The sequence below is a fragment of the Micromys minutus genome (assembly GCF_963924665.1).
Source record: "Micromys minutus genome assembly, chromosome: 23".
NCBI classification, from domain to species: domain Eukaryota; kingdom Metazoa; phylum Chordata; class Mammalia; order Rodentia; family Muridae; genus Micromys; species Micromys minutus.
In genome coordinates, this window is record NC_137958.1 from 29,827,632 (window position 1) to 29,849,097 (window position 21,466).

The following is a 21,466-nucleotide window of genomic DNA, read 5'->3' on the forward strand; positions in this document are numbered from 1 at the left end:
GTGACTCTGGACTAGAAAGGTTCACAGTTCATTGAAACGTTGCTTCTTGGGAAATGTAGTACTGAGGCTGGCGTCCTTCTTCGACTGCAGCCGGAAGACTACATTTCCCATCATGCTCAGGGAAAGGAAGGCTGACCCAGGCCGGCAGCTCCACGTGACTACTCACTATGGCTTCCCTGTGTTATAGCCGGCTATTTGGTGGGCTTATGTGATTTGTTACTTCTGAGAGGCAGGGTAATCCTCTTTCGACTTCGACATGCAAAAAATCAAATCTCTCATGACCCGGCAGGTGAGTTATGTTGTCGGAAGCAAAGAGCTTCCCGCTCTCGGCTGGGAGAGGAGCCGAGACGCCCAGTACCAGGTTGGCGGTGGGCGGAGGCTTAAGTTCTAGTGGGTGGCGGGTTTCAGGGGTGTTGGGCAGCTAAGTAGTACCCTGGGAAACTCACCTGAGCCTCCTAGATCTGACCTCGACTCTTTGTGGGAAGTGTCTTCTATACACATTCATTTAGACAAAGCCAATCAAGGATTTGGGCTGTCTTTGTCTCTCCTCCTTTGCTTTAGCTTCCTTTCCAGGACAGCCTCAGCTGCTTTGCAGCGTTCCCCTTGTTCTCAGTGCTGATGGTTTGCCAGCAGGTGCCCTTGAAAGTAGGGTGGGGGGGGGGTGTCTATGCAGTAGTGAAGACTAGAAAAGAGCGAGGGTGAAGGGACAGGGCTATTTGTAGGCAACATTAGCAGTGCTGTGGTTTGGGGGCAACTCTCCAAAACTTGTAGCTGTTTACTGGATGTAAAAATGTGAATGACAGTTCCTTTTCTCTATCAAAATACCGAATTGTAAGTCACCAGTAAGCTAGTGTATGTGAACATTCTTTGTGTATTGCTATTAAAAAAAAAAGTTCTCACAAACCAACCGTCTTCTATGTTTTTATCAGAATGCTAACTCATGAATAAGACTGCTATTGTATCTTGTCTCATGCATGTTAGGGTTTCCTAATACCGTCTCTCAACTTCCTTCAAGAAGTCGAAGAAATTTATTTTTTAAGTATTTATTGATCATTTTTTTCAGAAACCTTTGTTTTGGCTGTAGCATTTTTAGTTACTGTTACATAATTAGTTTTTTGTTTTATTAAGAAACAAGCTTAGTTTAAGTGAGTTTTAAATCAGTGTGGCTTAGAAATGTTGGTAGCATCCTTTCTTTAAAGTGTCACTTGTAATTTCTTTTTCTTAACAAAAGAGAATAGGAATACAAAATTCTTCTTGACCTGCTTGAGGATTCAGAATTTTAGTAATAGTGCAACACTTACATATAGCTTTTTATATAGTACATACATGATCTTGCATAATGCTTTTTCTTTTCTTGATTGGAGTTGAGAAACTAGGAAAAAACGTTCTGTGAATAATAAAATGAAGAAGTAGGTGAGTAGAGGCAGTTAGCAATCGTTCACATTGTTGAACACTGGGGCTGTGCTTCCTGCTGCCTCTTACCCGAGAATAGGTTTGGAGGCTGCTCCATCCTGAGGTGGGAGGAGAGAAAGCAGACAGCCACTCAAGCGCTAGATGACTACATTCTGGTTTTGCTTTCTGTGTGTTTGGTTTTGCCTGTTAAGCAACATAGTCCATTGTCTGTCACACCACTTGTAAATGCCTTGGGCTGCTGCATTTGGACTTTTTCTTCCTAAGGTTAGTGCTGGCTTCCATTTGGTGCCTGTTTTCATAGGTGTATAGTAGCATTGCTGATTTGACTTTTTGGGGTTTGAACCTTAATGAAAATGAGTGGGAGAGAAGAACCAAACAGTTCCAGAGAACTGGTACTGATCTATCCATAGTTTGTAAATGTAATGCTGACTGCAGAAAGTGTGAATTCTTAAACCCCACATAGTTTATTGAATTTTAGAAGGTTGTATCTGTTTAGTTGGAGAGGGGAAAAAAATCTTTAGAACATATACAAGAAGCTACAGTACAAATAGTGAGGCAAAGCTAGGAGGTTTATACAAATGTGTGGTTCTAATTATATACGTTTAAGGCTCAATTTATACATATCATGCTGTTGATGCATATTAAAGAGATGAAATTTTGGTTTATGAAAAATGAATTTTATTTATGTTCTTTCTTTTGTCAGTTACCATTTTGATCTTTCTTTGCAAAAGGTTCACAGGGATGGATGCCCTTTGTTAGCTGGCCTTATGTAGATGAGATCTGTGACTCATCATTCTCCACTATGCTGGCCTCTGTTCTTTCAGTTCTGTCCAATTGAATTGAGCACTATGGGCCAGGCACTATTCCAGATTGGGAGAAGCAGCAATGAATAGAATAGACAAGTGGTCAGGAAGACAGGGTGAGGAAAAGGAGCTAAGAAGGCCTGGGAGGTTTGACAGTTTAAGATCAATTATATCTGTAGATATTGGCTGGTCATAGAAGGCTTCAGTGAAAAGAACACAAAGGCCTGAGAGAATCGAGGGGGTGAACTAGATGAGTGCATACCAGCAGAAGAACAAATTCAGGAACTGTTATGGTCGAGTGTAGGCAGAGTAATGGGAATAAAGGAAAATGCCTCTTAGGAAATGAGGCCGAGCTAAAGGCAGGAAGCAGGTAACACTGAACATTCCAGGTCATTGCCTACGATGACTTTTGTTCTGAATGAAAATGGCATATGACCATTTTGGCCCCTGTTTCAGTAATATACTTAGAAGAAGAAGAACAAGAAGAAGAGAGACTACAGAGGCTACTGTCATGATCTGGGTGGTAAAGAGAATGGGCCGTATCCAGGGTGATAGTGGTGGGAATGTAAAGAAGCTGCTCGACTGTGGGCCTGTTGTAAATGTAGAGCCAGGAAATCTCCCTCATGTGTTGTGTAAAGGGTCAAGGGGAGCCCAAGTTGGTTTAATCCCTGCAGTTAGAAGAATAGAATTTTCACTTTCTGAGATAGAGGGCACTGGATGGGGCAGTGATCTGAGGGAAGAGGTCTTTAGACTCGATCATGTGGAGGCTGCTTAGATATTTAAGTAGAGACTTTGACAAGTGGGAGTTTATGGGTAGGAATCCGATAGCTGCCAAAAACAGACTGATAGACAGTATTGGCCAAAGTTAAGTAGAGTGACTGAAGATATATGAGAAACCCAAACTATTCTTTTCATTTAACATTAAGAGATGGATTCTGTACAGCAGACTGTGAAGGAGCTGTTAGTGACCTATGAAGTCTGTAGCAGCCTGATGCTTAATAAATACTTACTGAATGAATTTCAATAAAGAGGAAAACATAAAAAAGCAAGGAGTTAAAAGATGCTGTAGATCCAGCAGGTAGGACTTGAGCAAGAGTCAGCTTTGGGACTGAACAGCCTGGGGGCCATGGGGACCTATGAACAGCCCTTCCTCCTTTTCTCCCTCCCTTTCCTCCCTTCTTACCTCTTTTCCATTTTTCTTTTTTTCCCTTTCTCCTTTCTCTCCCTCTCCTTAAAAAAAGATTTTCTTGTTTTTATAGTTTGTAGTATATAAATTTATTTGATCTTTATTTATGTATTTTCCCTGCATTCTTGTCTCTGTGACATAATTTGGAACCGGAGTCACGGACAGTGTGAGCTGCCATGTGGGTCCTGGGAATTGAACTCAGGTCTTCTGGAAGAGCAGCTAGTGCTCTTAACTGTTGAGCTGTCTTTCGTGCCATGACAACAGCACTCCTTGTGAAGTGGTGGGGAAGAGATTCTGACTAGGTTGGGCTCAACTCAGCTATACTGGGGAGAGAAATGGAGAGAAGATAAACATTCAAATCTTTCTAAGAAGAGAAGGGAACACAAGTAGCTGCAAATGTCATTTTGTCCTATTAGGACATAATTGCTAGTTTCATAAGAGGAACGTAAGGTTCATATTGCTGTAATCAATGTGTCTTTATTGTTGATTGATTGGGGCTGAAGAAACGGCTCAGTCATTAAAGGCCAAATTCACAACCAGAAATTTACAAAAGTACAAAGGCGCCTTTATTGATGCTGAATTTTATATACATTTAAATTGGGGGAAATGTAAAAAAGAAAATTAGAAAAGAGTATTAGATAGTGGATAATGATAGTAACAGATGTTTTGTTTAATAAATGCAGAGCACCACAGTTATAGACATGAAGTTGTACCTTAGATGAGAATAACAGAAAATCAACTTTGTATTTAGTAAAAAACTTAAAAAGCTGACAGTTGAAAGGGTTATCAGCCTATAGTTTTAAATTACAGTTGTGTTCCAGATGTAGAGACAGGTAGGTCCTTATTTTTTCCATTTCTACTTTATTAAAAGAAAAACTGTTGCTCTAATAATTCTAAGGATACAGGTTAAAACTCAAGAGATGTTTGCAAGCTAGCAGGTTCTGCTTTGGTCCCTCACAGGCACTGTCCCTTTCATTCTTGTAGTGTTCCGTATAATTCCGAATTCTCTCTGTGGTTGGGCTCTATTACACAGGAAGGGTAGATTGTGCAAGGCCACAGGAGAGTCAGGGAACAAACCAGGAAGTCTGTTCTGGAGTCCACTCTACTCTATTGGCTTCTGACACCGGGCTTCCAGCTTTCACTATTCTTACTCTGTATATTTGGCAGAATGCTGCCATGCTTTCTGTTGATAACTGTGTAGTACTTTAGAGGTGAAACTTTTTCTAGACACTCAATTGTATCACACTCAGATCCTGGCATTTATGGAAAGAGAACATATGCATGCTCTGTTCATTCAAGGATTTCTGTCAGGTTAATTATATCTTTAAAACATGCTTAAAGACATGCTAACTACATGTTGAAAATGGCATTTAATTAATAATATCATTTGAATTAAATTAAGTTTTACTTTCCTGTGTGTGCATAGTTATGTATAATATATGTCTATAGAGTTTTTTGGTTTTTTTTTGCTGTTTTTGATGCGTCATATGAGTTGCAGTGAGAAACCCAGGATAGGACAAACAGTCCAAGCCTTGAAACAGGATCCAACATGCACTCACTGCGAGGCATATTAGACTGCAGTAGACGTTACCCCCGTCTGGAAACTTCAGCCTGCAGTCAGTTGCATGCTCCCGTGAGAACACAGTGTTGAGTAGTTAGAGATTGGAGCCTGAGCAACAACTTCTACCCAATAATTTACTTTTTAATCTTTAAAAAAAATTTTTTTTTTTGGGAACGTTGCTTGCCATTGGGCAATAGAGACAGATAATGTTCGCTTTCTTCTTTACTTGAGACTTGAAGTGTGAAAGAAACATGTGCACTTCATATTTAAAACTTCACTGATTTGGCTGAGAGGTGGCTTTGAACATGTGTAGATATGTTTCTGAAGCATGAGCAGTCCTCTAAGTCTCCCGATGTGCCAGGAAAGTGCAAACCCTGACTCAGTCCAGAAGAGCCCACTTACTAGGTGCGTGGCAGGGCCCTGGACCTTTAAGAACTTTCCTGGGTGGTGTTGGTGGACACAGTCCTTAGCTGTGTTTGGAAGTACTGTGCACCTTGAAGCATGGGGCTTTAAGAAAACTCCTAAGAGGAGGTAATTCTGAAGCTGGTGGGGTGTTAGTGTTTATAGTTTGGGAGATAGGAGGGTGAATGATAGCAGGAAAGAAGGAGGGGTGGGATGGATAATCTGGAAATAATGGTAGAAAAATGTTGTTATAAACTTTCAGGTGTGACCGGTACTACTTCACAGCAAGAAAGATAAGCATCCCTACAGCCTACAGAGAGCAGAGTCTAAGTCTGAAGTAACCAACACTCAGTACGAGACACCCAAGGGCAGTCTTTTGTTGTAAATCTCTCCTCAGAGTTATGTGGTAGCCACTTTCCCCTACAGACTAATGTCAGTTCTTTAAGTAGCATGTATATCTTTTTAAGATGGGGCTTTGAAATGGAGTTTAGATGGCTTCCTAAGGGTCCCTGGTATGTGTAAGGCTTTCTGAATCCTTCAGCTGATGCGCATACCGAAGGACAGACAGCTCGAGGGTAGTGAGACAGGGCTTTAAGTCTTGCCTTAGGACAAATTATCAAGATTAACAGGGGCTCGCTTATGTTTCAATTAGCATTTTAAAAGTTTTGACCTAGATCAGTTGGTGAGTGTAAATCATAATATTGTAGCTTGCTTGGATCCTTTTTTCAAGGTGAATTTATTAATGATTTAAATAAAAGTATGTTTATAGAAGGCTTTGTAATATTTCCTTTCCTTTTGTTTTAAAGTTGTGATTAAGATAGAGTTCTACGTCTCTGCTGATAGAACCATATAATCCTCTTTTATTTTAAAACACTCATAACACGTTTTTACTTGATTTCATAGCAGACTGCATGTATTGGGTGACAATTGTTCTTAGAAATGTATGTTCTCTGTATTTTGAAGCGCGAAATCTCATTTTAAAACTGTCATGTCTGTTTCACTAGGTGTGCTCCATCTTTTAACAGTTCTTTAGCACAATTAAATGGTGTTTGTCTCTCTCTCTCTGTTTTTTAAGGGTCTGAAGAGCCCTCCGGAGAGCCTCAATGATCTGGGTGCTTTTGAGAGCCTTCGGGTCCCTGGAAAGGTATTGATCTACATGTGTGGTTGACTTTTCACTTCCCCAAGAACAGACTTTCTGCCCCTGGGTACTAATTGCTTCTCTGAAGCTCTGTCTCCCACAGCAGGTGGTTGCTGTGATAAGCTTTCATTGTGCGGGGATGGAGTATAATTCACCAGCAAAGGAAACGCTGCAAAGTTAATAAATGTAGGGTTTATTATACCAAATTCTTGGCTTGACAGCAGAAACATATGTATATCTTTATTTACTTTTTTGCCGTAATTTGAAGACGTGAATTTATTACTGACTTTTTAATACCATAGCATCCTGAGCGCCGGAGTATGTTTAATTATGCTTTTCCTTTTGGCAGGGAATTTTGATAAACAAGTAAGACCCAAGTTATACCAAGTCTGATATATTTCAGGTTTTAATCTCCTACTATTCCTATGAGCATCTCAGTCAGTTTACCAATTTAATGCACGCCACTTGAAGCTAGCTGGCTTTCCCCTGGAGAATAGTCAGCCATCGTTGACCCTGCTGTCACTGGCCGTGGGCTGCTGCTGCTGCTCAGCGTGGTGTGAATCACAGCTCTGCCACAGATAAAGGCTCTCTGATGATTTTAACTTGAGGATTATGGTGGGGGTGGGGTTTGTACCCCCCCCCCCCCCGCTTCCAACAGCTAGAGACAGAATCCAGTGTTTCATATTAGTGAAAGCATTTTTAAAAAATGAAAAAAAATACTATTTTGAAATGAGTATTTAAAAACTACCCTTTAATTTATTATATAAGTAGTTTATGTGAAGCACAGAACACAGTCCCTACAAAAATATATGCTTACTAGGCACGGTCACCCGGCACCTGTTCTGTAGCTGAACTAACCCTCCAGTCTCTGGGCGTCATAAAGTACGCTTCGTTTTCTGTCTGGCATCCCCACACAAGTGTTTCTTTTTTCTTACTAGAAATTCCTTTTAAATATTTTCATACATTCTAATTTTATTATATGAGGTTATATAAAGGGCATTTTCATACAGCTTTATAATGTACTTTGACCCCCATTTCTCTCCACACTCACTGCTCTGAGCCCTCACCCTTCTGAGTGGTCAGTCCCTCCTCTTATCCAGAGGGTTTAGCTTCTGCTTCAATGTCATTGTTACCACCTGACTGTATTTCTAACGTCTAGGACCTGTAAATGAGAGAGAATCTACAATGGTTGTCTTCGAGACCGAGTAACCTTGCTCAATATAATGATCATGTCTGTCTTTCTGTAAATTACACAGTGGCTGGAGAAAATGGTATCATGTATACATTGTGTTTATCCATTCCTCGTTGTTGGAAACCTCTGCTGGTTTCCTGCTTAGCTACCGTGAGCAGTGCTGCAGTGAGCACTGGTGTGCAGGGCTTCGGGGGCCGCTGGCCAGGAGTCTCGTGGGGAATGCCGTGGATGGCCAGTGACCGGTTAATCATGGTGGGCTGGTGCCCATTCCCAGCAGCAGTTGACGTCCCTGTCGGTTTCCACAATACAGAAGTTTTCCTGTTCCATTACCTGAGGTTCCTCACCGGGTGTCAGTTCCTGCCTCCTTCAGACTTTCTCCAGTGAAGTAAATGTCACACGTATTGTTTAATCGAATGTGGGTTCAGACCCAAGCATAGTGCCCCCCACAGATGTGGTACAGTTAGGAAATAAGGACTAACCATATATCCTAACTGATGAAAAGTTGTCTTTATCAGTGTGATGAGGAAAAAAGATGGTGATACATCGTGGACAGACCGTATATGCATAGTTCTTATGGACTCTTTACTGTGTTTCTGAGATATCTCGCCATGGCTAGAGTGTACAATCTGGGGGGTCACAAGATCAGCAAGTGAAACTGGTTCAGGGAACGTCATGTCTGAGCTTTGGTCTTTTGGGCACATACTGAGGAGTTTCTAGATTGTAAAGTAATTGATAGAAAGTGACGCTGTGCGATCAGCTGCACTGAGGCATGTCTGCCTGCGCTCTGCTTACAGGCAGCATCACAGGAACCGGGGCTGTATGGCTGCTGCCACCTCACCAAGTGGCTCTACACACGCCAGAGCCATACAGTCCAGGGCGGTGATGCCCCAGTGGTAGATGAGTTTGGTGTGAATCGGGCTCACAGTCACTACTGAGTGTGATAGCTAGGAGGACTGGAGTTCTGTGACTGCTTGCACAGTGGGGCAGAGTGTATGTGTGTGTGTGTGTGTGTGTGTGTGTGTGTAAGTGTGTGTGTGCATGCGCATGCACGTATGCATATGTATAATATAGTACTTAACCATATGTAGTGAATGATTTCTATACTGTTGCTTTAAAATTAATGTGTGGACCATAATTCAAACATGGCTATTTAGTAATCAGAAGGTATTGTCTCAGACAGGATTTCATTTCCGGGAGGCAGGGCATGAGGGGGGAGGGGAGCAGGACTGAGAGACCGTTCCAGAGCCTCCATGGAAGGCTTCTACTGCTGTATTCTGTAAATACTGTTACCACCCTGTGTGGAGTCTGTGAGTGTGCTCTTGAGTAGCGTGGGCTAGCCAATCTGCCATTCACGGTGTTATAAACTCAGAATTCCATATGTGATAGGATGCAAGTGTGTTTCATGTGGACATAAATGTGTCTAAATAAAACTTCCCCTAGCACTGTGGCTGACCTCATCCTTACTTTTATACTTTAGTATGAAGCTGATGAGAACTTTGGTAGTGAGTATTTTTTTTTTACATATATACATACACATCTATCTATCTATCTGTATATAAATATATCTCAAGCATCTTTCAGGTCTTTGTGTGTGGCTTTCTAAAAGCCCTGTTGTAAAAAAAATTACTATGTGGATGGCAGTCTCTCACACCACAGATGTGGAAAGTATAATTTTATATTTGTATTTTCAAATAAATAAGTTCGTGAAAGGTTTCCATCCTCTACTGGGGTCCAGAAATCAATGTGTTTGTCTGACAAAAAAAATAATAAAATAAACTGTTTTGAACAGAAAAAAAGATTAATGTATGGGCCTTAGTGCTTGATCACCTGAAATTTGCTATCTTCAAAAACTGATCCTAAGTTTTTCAGATTAGTGAAAGCATTTACAAAAATGGAAAATACTAATTTGAAATGAGTCTTTTAGAAATAACCCTTTTGTTTACTATATAACAGTAACATGAGATGCACAGAAAATATTCTACAAATATTTTACAAATTCTAGAAAAATATTACACCCCCCCAGCATTGTGAGGGGTGACATTTTCTTCCTGTAGTCTCCCTGTGACTTTTCAGTAACAGTTTTTTTTGAACATTGCGTGTGAGCTAGACATGCTGCAGAACTGGCAGCACTGCAGTGGAAAGGCAGGGATGGCCCCCAAGCTGAAGCTGTGCTCCTGTAACATTCACTGAGGGAAGCACATATAGCAGGGTGCCTGTAAATTAGGACAGGGCCTTGAAGGACAGAGGGGATGAGACAACCTCAGCCAGACCTCGCTGCTTCATCTTAAGTGTGTCCACACCCCCCCTCCCCGCCCCAGTTGCACCACAGGGTTATGTTCTCTGGAGATGATTGTGAAACTTGGATTATGAATTCAGCAATCCATGTGTTGCATGGAAAATGCAGGATATTTCTAGGGTTAAAGCTATTTTGTGGTGGGTTAAGATGAGTTTGCCATTATTTATTCTGCTTAAGCAATCTAAATGCTGTGAAGAAACATTTAAATACTGCCCTTAATGGCATTACCACACTCATCAATATATAGGTAGAACATTGAAAATAATCCCTTCTGCTCAAGAATGAGCTCATTTTTTTCCCTTTTTAATGCTGTAACATTCTGAACCCCAAAGTATATTTAATTATGTTTTTTTCTTTAGGCAGAGAATTTGAAAAAAACAAATGAAACCCACCTTACATTGTCTGATATATTTTAATCCCCTAAAATTTACATGAACATCTCAGTTTACAAATTTAATGTATGAATACTTTTTTTTCTTTGTCATAATATCTTTCTAGTTGGAAGAAGGAACTGTCAAATTCAAGAAAGAATTGGATTGGCTTGAATTGTGATATATTGGAAGGCTCTAGAATAAAGGCTAGAGTATGTAGGAGTGGATTATTAGGCTGGACCATACTGCTGTTAGTTAGGTTAAAAATGATTAATATTTGCAAGGTCCATGCTGGTTCAGCTCCCTAGGAGAGAAGGGCAGTGAAGAGGTGCCGGAGAATGGTGTGTTGGGCTTATTGCTTACTTTTTATTGTTTTAATTGTTTTTTTTTTTGAGACTCGTGTAAGTGGTAAGGGAGGGGGAGAAGCCTTGGACATTATCTGCGTGGTGCTGGGGAGCAAGGAGTGGTTCAGGAGCAGGTAACCTGAAAGGTGCTGGGTATCAGGACTGGTTTGTTATGCAGGGGTGAGGCTTGGCTGCTGATTAAAAAGTTAGATGCATGACGTGGAGAAACGGAGAAGCTCCGGGCTTGAGGGACATTTAGAAAGCAGAATCCAAGATTCAGGAGTTCATAGATATGAACAGGGAGAGCCCAAGAAGCACAGAGCTGGAGATGCTCCTCTCAGCACAGACTGTGTTCTTTTAAGAGGGTCTAAGAGACCATAGGCGCTAAAGAGAGACCGGGAAGGCGTGCTTTGCACTTCTCTGCATCCCTGAATGTGTTGTGCCTTCTCCAGTGTTAGCATCCCAGTCACAGCAGAGAGTTTACTATTCATCGAAGCTGAGCCTTATTTTTAAAGAGAGCTTAACATCTTTAAGGTTTCCAATGTTACTATCTTCAGTGTTTTTCATACAGTACATTTATAAAAACGTAATAAAATCCTAGACTTGGGTTTACATTTTAGCTGTACAAGAAATTGATACAGATATTTGCCAAAGATGAGGAGATCAGCAAATCTCATCATCCTTCCAGCACAGTCCATCAGTCTGTCTGTCTCTGTTTCTCTCAGCATTCTGCTATCTAGAGAATCAAGCATGTATAAGTTTGACCTAGTATGGAAAGGCAAAGGGTCAAATAAGAAATTTATGATGTCTGATTTTTGTGATTTTTTTTTTAAAGTAGATCAATGTAATACAGTTCTGTGGTTAAAATCTGCTTTTATTCATTACTTACTTTTTCCAAAAAGTGATTAAGATGATTTTTTATTAAAATGCTATTATTACTTGAAATAAGGTTATTATTTCAAGTGTGGATTAAAGTAGTCAAATTTTAACAGTCTTCAAAAATCATTTACTTGTAGTCTTCTTTCAAATTGTAATGTAACGAGTACTCCACTAGATGGCACTGAAAACCTGATAGAAACAGGGAAGGCATTTACAGCCTGCTTTACTTAAAGTACAGAAGCAACCCGAGGAAGCCACTACATTTCATACATTATTGTTGTTGTTCTTGTGGGAATATAAGAAATGGACTATTTCTCCATGTAATCAGACATATGGAAGTTCATTACAATCTTATGTAGTACATGGTTTTAGGGTATCTGAGATCTGAAAATAGGTTTGGAATTGTTTCATTTGGAAGCAGATTAGCCCTATATCTATCTGTTCAGTGATTTATGACTTTAATAATACTGATCAAATATTGAAAACCGTATATTTTTTTCTGTTCACTGTATATAGATTTTGGCGGCTAAATTTATTAATTTTTTGCTTTCAGTTAGGGCTCTAACAGGACATTAGCTCTGTGAGACCACAGCAGCGGTACCATTTCTGCCTTGCCGTCTGCACCGACAAAAGGATGCTAACAGTTAAAACACATGGGACAAGAAAGCCAACAGGAAGTGTATGCTTAGAGCTACAAATCTCATGCTTCCAACACAGTCAGTCAGTCAGTCAGTCAGTCAGTCTGACCGTCTCTCAGCATCCTGCTATCTGAGAATCAAGATAGCATGAGGTTGAGAACCAAGCATGTGTAAACTGTGATCTAATATGCAAAGGGAAGTTGGGGTTCCAGTATTTATTCTGTTAATTTTCTGCCAAGTTTTGATCATGGCCTTTGAACTGAGGAATTCAGTTTATATTATATAATTAGTTTGAATGAAGACCTAAAATTGAATGTTAGGTATTTAAGGCACTGTTTATGCTGATTTTAATTGTGAAAGGAGCAGTTATAACTAGCTACTTATGGGTTAAGTTTTTGGCTAAAACAATATGGAATTTTGGATAATTTGAAAGTAGTGCTTAAATGTAAAACTTGTAGTTTTTTTTTTTTTCTTCCCTTAAACACAGATAAATCCTCTAACAAATGACCCTGTGGTATGGAATTGCTTTTTAAAGTGAGCATTTAGTTCCTTAGAAACCGTAAATATCTTGGGAATATTTTCCTCACATCCTTCATTTGAGGGCTTGCTTTGTTTTATGAATTTGAATCCGGTAAAACCTTTCATTTTTAAGTTGAGATAAGAAGTAGCCCAGCTAATGCAGAGATATTGACTGAAATATCTGTATGTATCTTTTTCTTCATTTTTCATAAAGTTACATTGGCAGTGTACATTTTATGTTGTTTGTTCACGTAGCGTTATCTGCCTCCGAGATAATCAAATGGAGGAGCAGCTATGGTGGTAATGTATTCCACCTGCGTGTGACGGGCAACCAGCCTCCAACGCCGAGTGATGGTTTGTTCCCTTCCAGGTTGCTCAAATAATCCGCCTGCTGCATTCTGTTAATAAAATATTGAACACTGATGCTTACTTTTGATACAGTGTCTGGCACAATGGCATATGTTACTCACTTTAATTAGAGGAAAACATAATTCTAACACCCATACATGTATGCTCGTATATACTCGTGGTTTTAAAAGCCCCAGTTGTTGCCTTGCATCTCATAGCTTCCTAGTGAACGTGCAACGTTACTTTTTTTTTTCTTTGTCAAATCAAGACTCTTTATTGCTTGATCCTACAGAATAATTTCATAATTGCATTTTGTTCTGGTTCTCACTTTAAACTTGAATTTCTATCTGCTCTTCTGTCTTCTGAGTGCCCCTTTCTTCCCTGAGGTCGGGAGCACTTGTGCCTTGGTCTTTTGTCTCCTTTCTTCCCTCTGCTCTGCTGGCCTTGCTGTTTATCTGTTCATCCGGCCTCTTTAGTCACTGCTTGAGGGCAATGCGGAATTTTACTCAGCACGGCTTTGCGGCGGAGGAGAGCTTTACAGGGAGAATGAAATGGGCGCTTGTTGGAGTGGCTCCGACACTGATTGAGGGACGCTTGGAGCCTGTGCAGCAGGCTAGCGAGCTCCTGATGGCACTGTGGGCTGATTTGTTCCTTTGCTTCTCCCCTTTCATTTCCTCTGTCTGCAGTTAAATCCTTGGCTTTAATTGTTTCTTTGCAGCTTTAATTATGAGATGCAGGGATGTACATTTTCTCTATTTTAGTGACTGACAGTTAAGTTTTGTTGGATTTTACAGCCTTGACTTGTTGACAGATGAGTTTTGGATTTTCACATTTTAAAGAGCATTTATGCTACACTAATCTTAATACTCATTTAATCATACTCCATAAGCCATAAACTTTACTATAAAATAAAACCTTAAATACTTCATTAATAATATAACAGTTGGCAAGACTGAACTATTTAATTTTAAACTTACCTGAACTACCTTACCATTGTAACCCCCTTTTGTCCTTAACATATTTTAATATGCCAAAAGGAATTTTATTTGGATCTAGTTTTTTTCTGTTTGCCTTAAATTTTTTTTTGTTGGGAGTCTTTTGTTCATTTTGTATATAAAATATCTCATACTTATAAATTACCCTGTTGATTTTGCTTTATAAATTACCCTGTTGGTTCTGTCTTAGATACAGAGTTGCATATTTTTATACCTCTCTCATGCTAGGAAGTGAGTTTAACTCTAGCAGCATTATGCAGCAGTTATATTAAGATATGCAGTGCAGCTGCTTGTGTTTATTTTTCTCATTTGCATACATAAAATACTCTTAAGTCATCTAATACTTTTGTCGTTAGAAGCATTATGAGTTTATGGACCGTGTTGCTTTCCACAACTACTTTTGTTTCATATTCCTTCTGAATATCCCTCACTGTTGAATTACAGATTGACCTGTAATTACTCCTGGAGTGCTGTGGCCCTCTCCACTGCAGAGCATCAGGATGCAGTCTGCAGCATGGGCTGTGACTGAGCGGGCCGCCCAGCGGGAGGAAGCATGTGGGGGTCGGGCTGCACGTGCAGCGGCCAGAGACAGTCTCTTCCGAGCAGTTTGGATGAGCTCGGGTGTGTCTCAGAGAAGTCACTAGGCGGGCTGGAAGGAGGCTGTTTTATTGGAACACAGTGGTGGCAGGGTATCTGGTTTGGGTAGAGTGTTAATGGGAGAAAGACCCCTGACCCAAATCATCAAGGCCAACCTAATTAAAGCAAGCTTTTTTATTTGTGTACACAGCTGCTTCTCCTTAAGGTAGGGTTTGAGAGAGGTCAGCCTTGGGTGTGAAGAAGAGCTTTTTTGTTTGTTTGCTTGCTTGTTTTTGTTTTGTTTTAGATAGATAGCCCAGGGTTTCTAAATTCGGAATTTGGTGGACCGAATAGGTGGGTTACAGGAGCAGATTATAAACATATCAAGTTAGCCATAAGGGCCTCCTAAAACAAATCGTGCTTAGGTGCTTGTAACAACAGGTAGTCGTAGCAGGGTAACCATAACAACCCTTTTGAAACAAAGTTAGGATTGCAAAATGGTTATTAACTTTTGAAACAAAGATGTGATTGCCATTAGGTTATCATTTGTAGTTAAGGTGGCAGGGAGGGTAATAGCCCCTCCCTTGAGAGACCGGGGCTTAATCATCAGCAGGAATGCACCTAGCCTGTCTTTACTATAAAGATGGCTTTTAAGCCTAAGATGGAGGCACGCTGGTTGTGCAGAGGACCTCTGCCACATTCTGTGTCTTTTCCTGCCTTGCTCCATTTTATCCGTGCCTTCGTGTAGGATGGTAGTGTTAGCGTATGAAGTTCTCCATGCGAGTTCTTTGTGCTCTCTGATGTTGACTGACTGGATCTCGAGGAAGGAATACCATCTGACCTTTGTGTGATTACACAGATTGTACTGTTTTTAAAAACCCATCATATTTTTGAAATGTACATTTGTGAGATATTTTTAAATGAAATCACATTTCCCCTTTGGCAATTTTAATAACTTTAAAGCGGATGAAAAACTAGGTTTGAAGAAGTTAAATCAGATTGCCAAGGTTGTAGAGATGCGACTAAAGCCGGAGTGTCTTTGCGCTGGGGTCAGTCCACGTGGACGGGGCTGAAGGAGAGCATCAGCCACTCTGTGTGCTCTGTGCTAGTTCTTCCCCTAAGATGCAAGGGACCCACGATCACTGCAGACCTCTGAGGCTTTGACGCAGCTACAAATGACAGTTTCCAACATTACCGACTTAGTAATGTTCAACATTTCCTTTTGAATGGTGCCAGCTGCATTTATTTATTTGAGGGGCTTAGGCGACATTGCCCTCTTGAAACTTGTATTTCACATGCCGGTGTCATTAAGGGAGGGAGATTTGACAGAAGTGCGTTCTCTTTCTAGTTCATCCTTCTCACTTTCTGTTTGCACTGAGTGAGTGGAAGCTGCTTCTTCCACAGGTACTGTGGATCTCACCCCAAGTGCGCACCTACTGACCGTGGTGCCTAGTGGTTAGAGCTGCAAATAACCTCCCCTGCCCATTGCCTGCTGCTCCAGAAGCGCCCTTCCCAGTATTCTCTGCTTTGTTGTTGTTGATGGTGGTGGTGGTGGTGGTGATTTTTTTTGATGTTGTATTTTATGTGTATGTGTGTGTTTGTGTGTGATTTCATTCAGGTATACGGTCACTTTGATGTCATTTTCAGGAGCTCTTTACCATATTTTTGAGACAGCTAGATAGTCCAAGAATTAACCAGTATTTACCTCCTGATAGTACAGGTTACTGGCACAAACTCATGTTCTATGGGTTCTGGGAATTAAACTCAACTTCCCAGGCTTATCAAGAAAACATGTTAGCAATTGAGCTATTCCCAGGCCAGGATGCTGAGGTTCTTGCTATACTCATGGTGTATATAACATCGTACTGTTATCCAGAATACTCATATCTTTGCCCCTTTTTGTTGGAATTTTTTTGTAAATTGAGTTTTGTATACAGGCTTGATTTTTTTTTTTTTATTTTTTTAATGCCTGTGTTCTCTTCTTGAATACTTTAAAATTCAAATGCTATAAAGTATGGTTAAAAATATCAAAGCAAGTTATTTTTTTATGAATAAAATGTCCACAATAAGTCATAAGACATCAGCCTGTGTTCTTTAATTGGCTGATAAATTGTGAGATAATTTTGTCATTTACTTATTGATGATTTGAGCTGATGAGATGCCTCAGTGGGTAAAGGCGTTTACCACCAAAGCTGACACAAATTAGATCTCTAATGGTAGAAGGGAGTGAACTGACTCCTGCAAGGTATCTCTTGTCCTGCAGACACACAAACCAATAAACTCAGTGATGCTTTATTGAAATGTTTACTAAGCATTAGACTAATGAGTGTAAGGATTTTAGATAACTTTATGTTTTATACCTAAGTACATCTGATACTAACATTGACAGTGGAATGACTAACTTGTTATTGTTTATATAATAGCTGAGGGGCTCTTGGCATTGGCAGCTATTGGGAGAAGGAGGGTTCATTTTCCTTAAGAGTGTAGCACACGCTCTACAGGAAGGCCTCACAGCTAAGAATATTTGTACAGCACAAATTGGAAGTGGTGGGTTTAAAGTGCAAAGAGATTACGAAGTTAGGCAGAAGAGCAGGAATTCCATGGGTCTGGGAGGAGTTGGGAGGGCACTGAATAGGACTAAAGCACATTATATGGAATTCTCAAAGAACTAGGTAAAAATAACGTCATTGTTTAGCTGTCCTTGTTTGAGACTGGGTCTTTGGTTTTTCTTACACATAGCTCAGGCTGTCCTTACCCTGAAGAGCCTGCCTCAGCCTCTCAAATGTTGGGGTTATAGGCACATGTATCATATCCATTTTAGCATAGTATCATCTTGATTAACCAGAATGGGAAGAAGTACATATCTAAATTGAGGAGATTTTTCTAGTTAACCAAGGGATTGTCAAATAATTCAATGATATTGTATAGCATAAAGACACTGATATTAGGGATAGAGATCTGTCTGTCAAGCTTCTTTGGAAGAAATGTGTGGAAGCCCATTCTGTGCATTGGGAAGGAACACTTTTCCTCCAGTACTCAGCTTTGGTACAGTCAGATCGTGAATTGCAGTGTTAGTTCATGTTGGAGGAGTGGCATAGACTACAGGATGAAGCTTGTAAACCTGCTCTTGAGCTGGATGCTCAGCTGCACAGAGTTCCAGTGCTGACTGTGTCCCAGGGGTCATTCAGATGGTGTTTTGTTAAGTGTGGTCAGACAGATTTTAGAATATTATTGATGTGATAAAATGTGAGTCTGTGATGTGTGCTTAAGATAGATTTAGGTAGTTGCTTGCATGCAAATTAAACGTGTAAATTCTTTTAACCTTCCTGGTATAAAAGCAGTTCAGAATATAATCTGATTTTTCCCTCCCTTCAGTAGAAAAGCAGTGTTTAGTGTTTGTCTGTTTTTTTAGTTTTCTGGTTTCTAATTGGTTTGTGTTGGTTCAGAATGGTTCTTAGAAGGTATGTATGTGACTGAAGATACAAGATTATTTGTTTCTATAACATATATATTATAATTAAGACCTTTTTTTATCTTTTTATTTTTTAAGGAGGAATTCAGGGAACTTCGAGAACAGCCAAGCGACCCTCAAGCTGAACAAGAGCTAATTAATAGTATTGAGCAAGTCTATTTTTCTGCAGACCCGTTTGATATTGTTAAATATGAGCTGGAGGTAAAAGGGAACTTTGATTAAAACACATTGAAAGCCTGTTTTCTCAGTGCATGAATGAATTTGTGAGATCTGAAGTTTGGAGGGAACTAATATTTTTTTAATAACACTAATAGGTCTGTGATTATCACAATATGAACGTAATGAACTGGCAGCCCATGCTATTAAGTGCACCTTCAGAGTTCTGGTTACAGAAGCACTTCTGTGCTTTTGGTATTTAATTGCTACTGTGCAGCATGCTGCTTTACTGCTTCTCGCTGTACTTTCACATTACCAGAAGATGTTCAAAATGCTAACTAAACTAAAATAAAAATGTAATTATATAAAATTTAGAATAAATGCGTAGAAAAGCTACGTAGGACTTTTTGTTTGACTGTAGATGTGCAGACTGTTTTCAGTCTCCTAGGTTAAGTGGATCCTCCCACCTCAGCCCTCCTTTATAGTCAGGATTACAACCATGCTACTCCAGGCTTGGCTAGAGTACTGGGGCTTTAGATTGTGAAAGCATGTTGTGGTGAAAAGCCTCCTATACAAACTGCCTGAATGCCGACAGTAATAAGTTTATGGGACTCCATACGAAAAGTCAAAATAGCAAAACAAATCTTAAGCCTGGGACCCGTTTCCTCATATTCACAATTCCATATGCTTTTGCTATTTCTTCATGGTGTCTTAACTTAAAGTGTAGCCTCTCACCATCCTATTCAGTTTATTTATAATATTCCCAAAGGGGGAAATCTGCATTGAAATGTCTTATAATAATAACAGTATCAGGTAAAATGTAGGATCCATGTGAGAGCCTCTTCCTGCCCCCTCCTCGCTGAAATCTTTAAACACTCTCCTGACGGTGCCAGGTGGCCCAGTGAGTCTGGGTTTCTGGAGCTGGAGCAGCAGCTGTGGGTGTAGTGAGGCTGGATGAGGTTGAAGGGTCATGCAAAACAGATCCTGAGGCTGTGTGCTGAGCTCAGTGAGAGTGTGCAGAAGCATCGGAGGCCGGTGGATGGGGCACTGCTGCGTGTTAGCTCTCCGGTTAGAAGGGTTCTGGGAGTCAAAGCAAATTCCTCACGTTTATCCTTCATTTATAATTGTTTTGCTATAGAAGCTTCCTCCTGTTCTCAATCTGCAAGAATTGGAGGAGTACAGAGACAAATTAAAGCAACAACAAGCTGCAGTAAGTAAAAGCGTTTCATTTTGGTAAAACAGTACATGGAAACAGAGACAGTGTTCACAGAAATAACACACACATCCTCAGAAAGCATGTTTGTTCATGGCTCTGCGTTTTTCTTGCTGCTGGTTTGGTAGGTTTTCTTCTAGGGATTAAGGTTCTCTCAGGTTCCTAGATGTGACCAGAGAACTTAGAGCAGACGTCTCAACCTTCCCAATACTGCGGTGCTTTTAATACGGTTCCTCATGGTGTAGTGACCCCAGATACTGAATCAATGTAATTTTCTTACTGTTATGAATTATAATGTAACTATGATATGCAACCCTTCTCCCAAGGGGTTGTAGCCCACAGGTTGAGCCTCGCTGACTTGGAGCTTGCTTTCTGAGCACCTGTAGGCACCTGCAGTGGTGTATATGACGTTCCTACCCTTGATTTTGTAGTGGAGCATTTCTTAATTTCACCATAAAAGTCAAACCTACAGTTGGAATATATGGGAAGAAACTGTAGAACTAAGATTCAAAATGCCACAGTTGTCACTTAAGACAATGGGTAGCTTGCTGAGCTTCAGTGACTCTTGTTGCGCTTGTAAAATGATAGGTGTACCCACATTTCTTTCAATGCCTTGAAGTTCAGCAAGTCAGTGTTTCCTTTGTGTGAAGCAAAACTTAACATTTATGACATTCATTGGAAGACTAGGTAATGCTAATGTGGTCTAACTAATTAAGCTAGAGGAGCACTAGTAAGAACTCTGTTTGGTTTTACACATGATTGTTACTAACACACCTGCAAAGTAAGGAGATAAATGCTTCTCTGCTACTCACAGAGGAGTGTTAGGAGGTCTGTGGGAAGCACAGTAATGGTGCGGCAGTGCAGACAGACAGCCACTACCCATCTGCTTTCTCTGTAGAGTCATCTGAGTTAGTAGGTTCTTTGACATAAATTTCCATATGATATCGAGCTAGAGCTTCCTGCTTTTCTTCTCTTTTTTAAAAGATTTATTTATTCATTATATGTAAGTACACTATAGCTGTCTTCTGACACCAGAAGAGGGCATCAGATCTCATTACAGATGGTTGTGAGCCACCATGTGGTTGCTGGGATTTGAACTTAGGACCTCTGGAAGAGCAGTGAATGCTCTTAACCACTGAACCATCTCTCCAGCCCTATATTTGACACTTTCTAATAGGGATTATATTATCTAAATTAAGCCATTGTTAGTCTTGGAGAATCTTTAGAATTCTTAAAACAGTATTGAGGATTAACTTTGAATTTTCTTCACTAACTGATCTAAAGCTATTTAAAGCTAGGTTGTCTGAATTTAAATGAAAAACTTCATTATTGAGGAAATTTTTTTAATTATCTGATTGGCTGATAAAAATGACAAATAGCCAATTGCTGGGCAAAAATGAAGAGGTGGGTTTTCTGGGCAAGACAGGAAGAGGAGGGGAGGAGACAGTGGGCAGAGGAGGGCAGAGGAAGAGTTGTTGGAAGGCAGATGGATCAGAAGCGCATGGCCTGGAGAAACTGTAAGTAGCTGGGATATCATAGCTGGGGAAGAAAGTGCTGTAGAGGCAGATCCGCCCAATGTGGGCATGCAGCTTATAAATATGTAACTGAGTTGTGTTTTCCTTGCATGGGCTTATTGGGGTTGGAGATTTACCACATCACTTCATAGATTAAAAACAGTATAGAAAATAATTTACATAATTTCAAAGGTGTATGTAGGTTAACAAACATAAAAGAGTTAATGGCGTTATTCACTATATTTAAAACAGCAGTTCTCAACATGTGGCTTGCTACCCCTTTGGCAAACCTCTGTTTCCAAAAATATTTGAATTACGATTCATAACAGTAGCAAAATTACAGTTATAAAGTAGCAATGAAAATAATTTTATAGTTAGGGGTTGCCACAGCAGAGGAACTGTATTAAGGGATCACAGCATTAGGAGGGTCAAGTACCATTGGTTTAAAAT

General features: G+C 40.1%; 1 protein-coding gene across 3 annotated transcripts in view; it reads left to right on the forward strand.

The window, feature by feature from the left end:
- The first annotated feature begins 175 nt into the window (after window positions 1-175).
- The window catches only part of VPS50 (VPS50 subunit of EARP/GARPII complex), a 94,119-nt gene continuing 72,828 nt past the window's right edge, over window positions 176-21,466 (forward strand). For all 3 annotated transcript variants that reach the window (XR_013975511.1, XM_080936455.1, XM_080936456.1), the window contains exons 1-4: window positions 176-289; window positions 6,441-6,509; window positions 18,212-18,334; window positions 19,428-19,499. Coding sequence is in view for 2 of the 3 variants with exons in the window: in XM_080936455.1 (XP_080792581.1) it covers window positions 257-289; window positions 6,441-6,509; window positions 18,212-18,334; window positions 19,428-19,499 (297 nt within the window). In the remaining variant the exon portion in view is untranslated. The remainder of the gene's footprint in view (window positions 290-6,440; window positions 6,510-18,211; window positions 18,335-19,427; window positions 19,500-21,466) is intronic.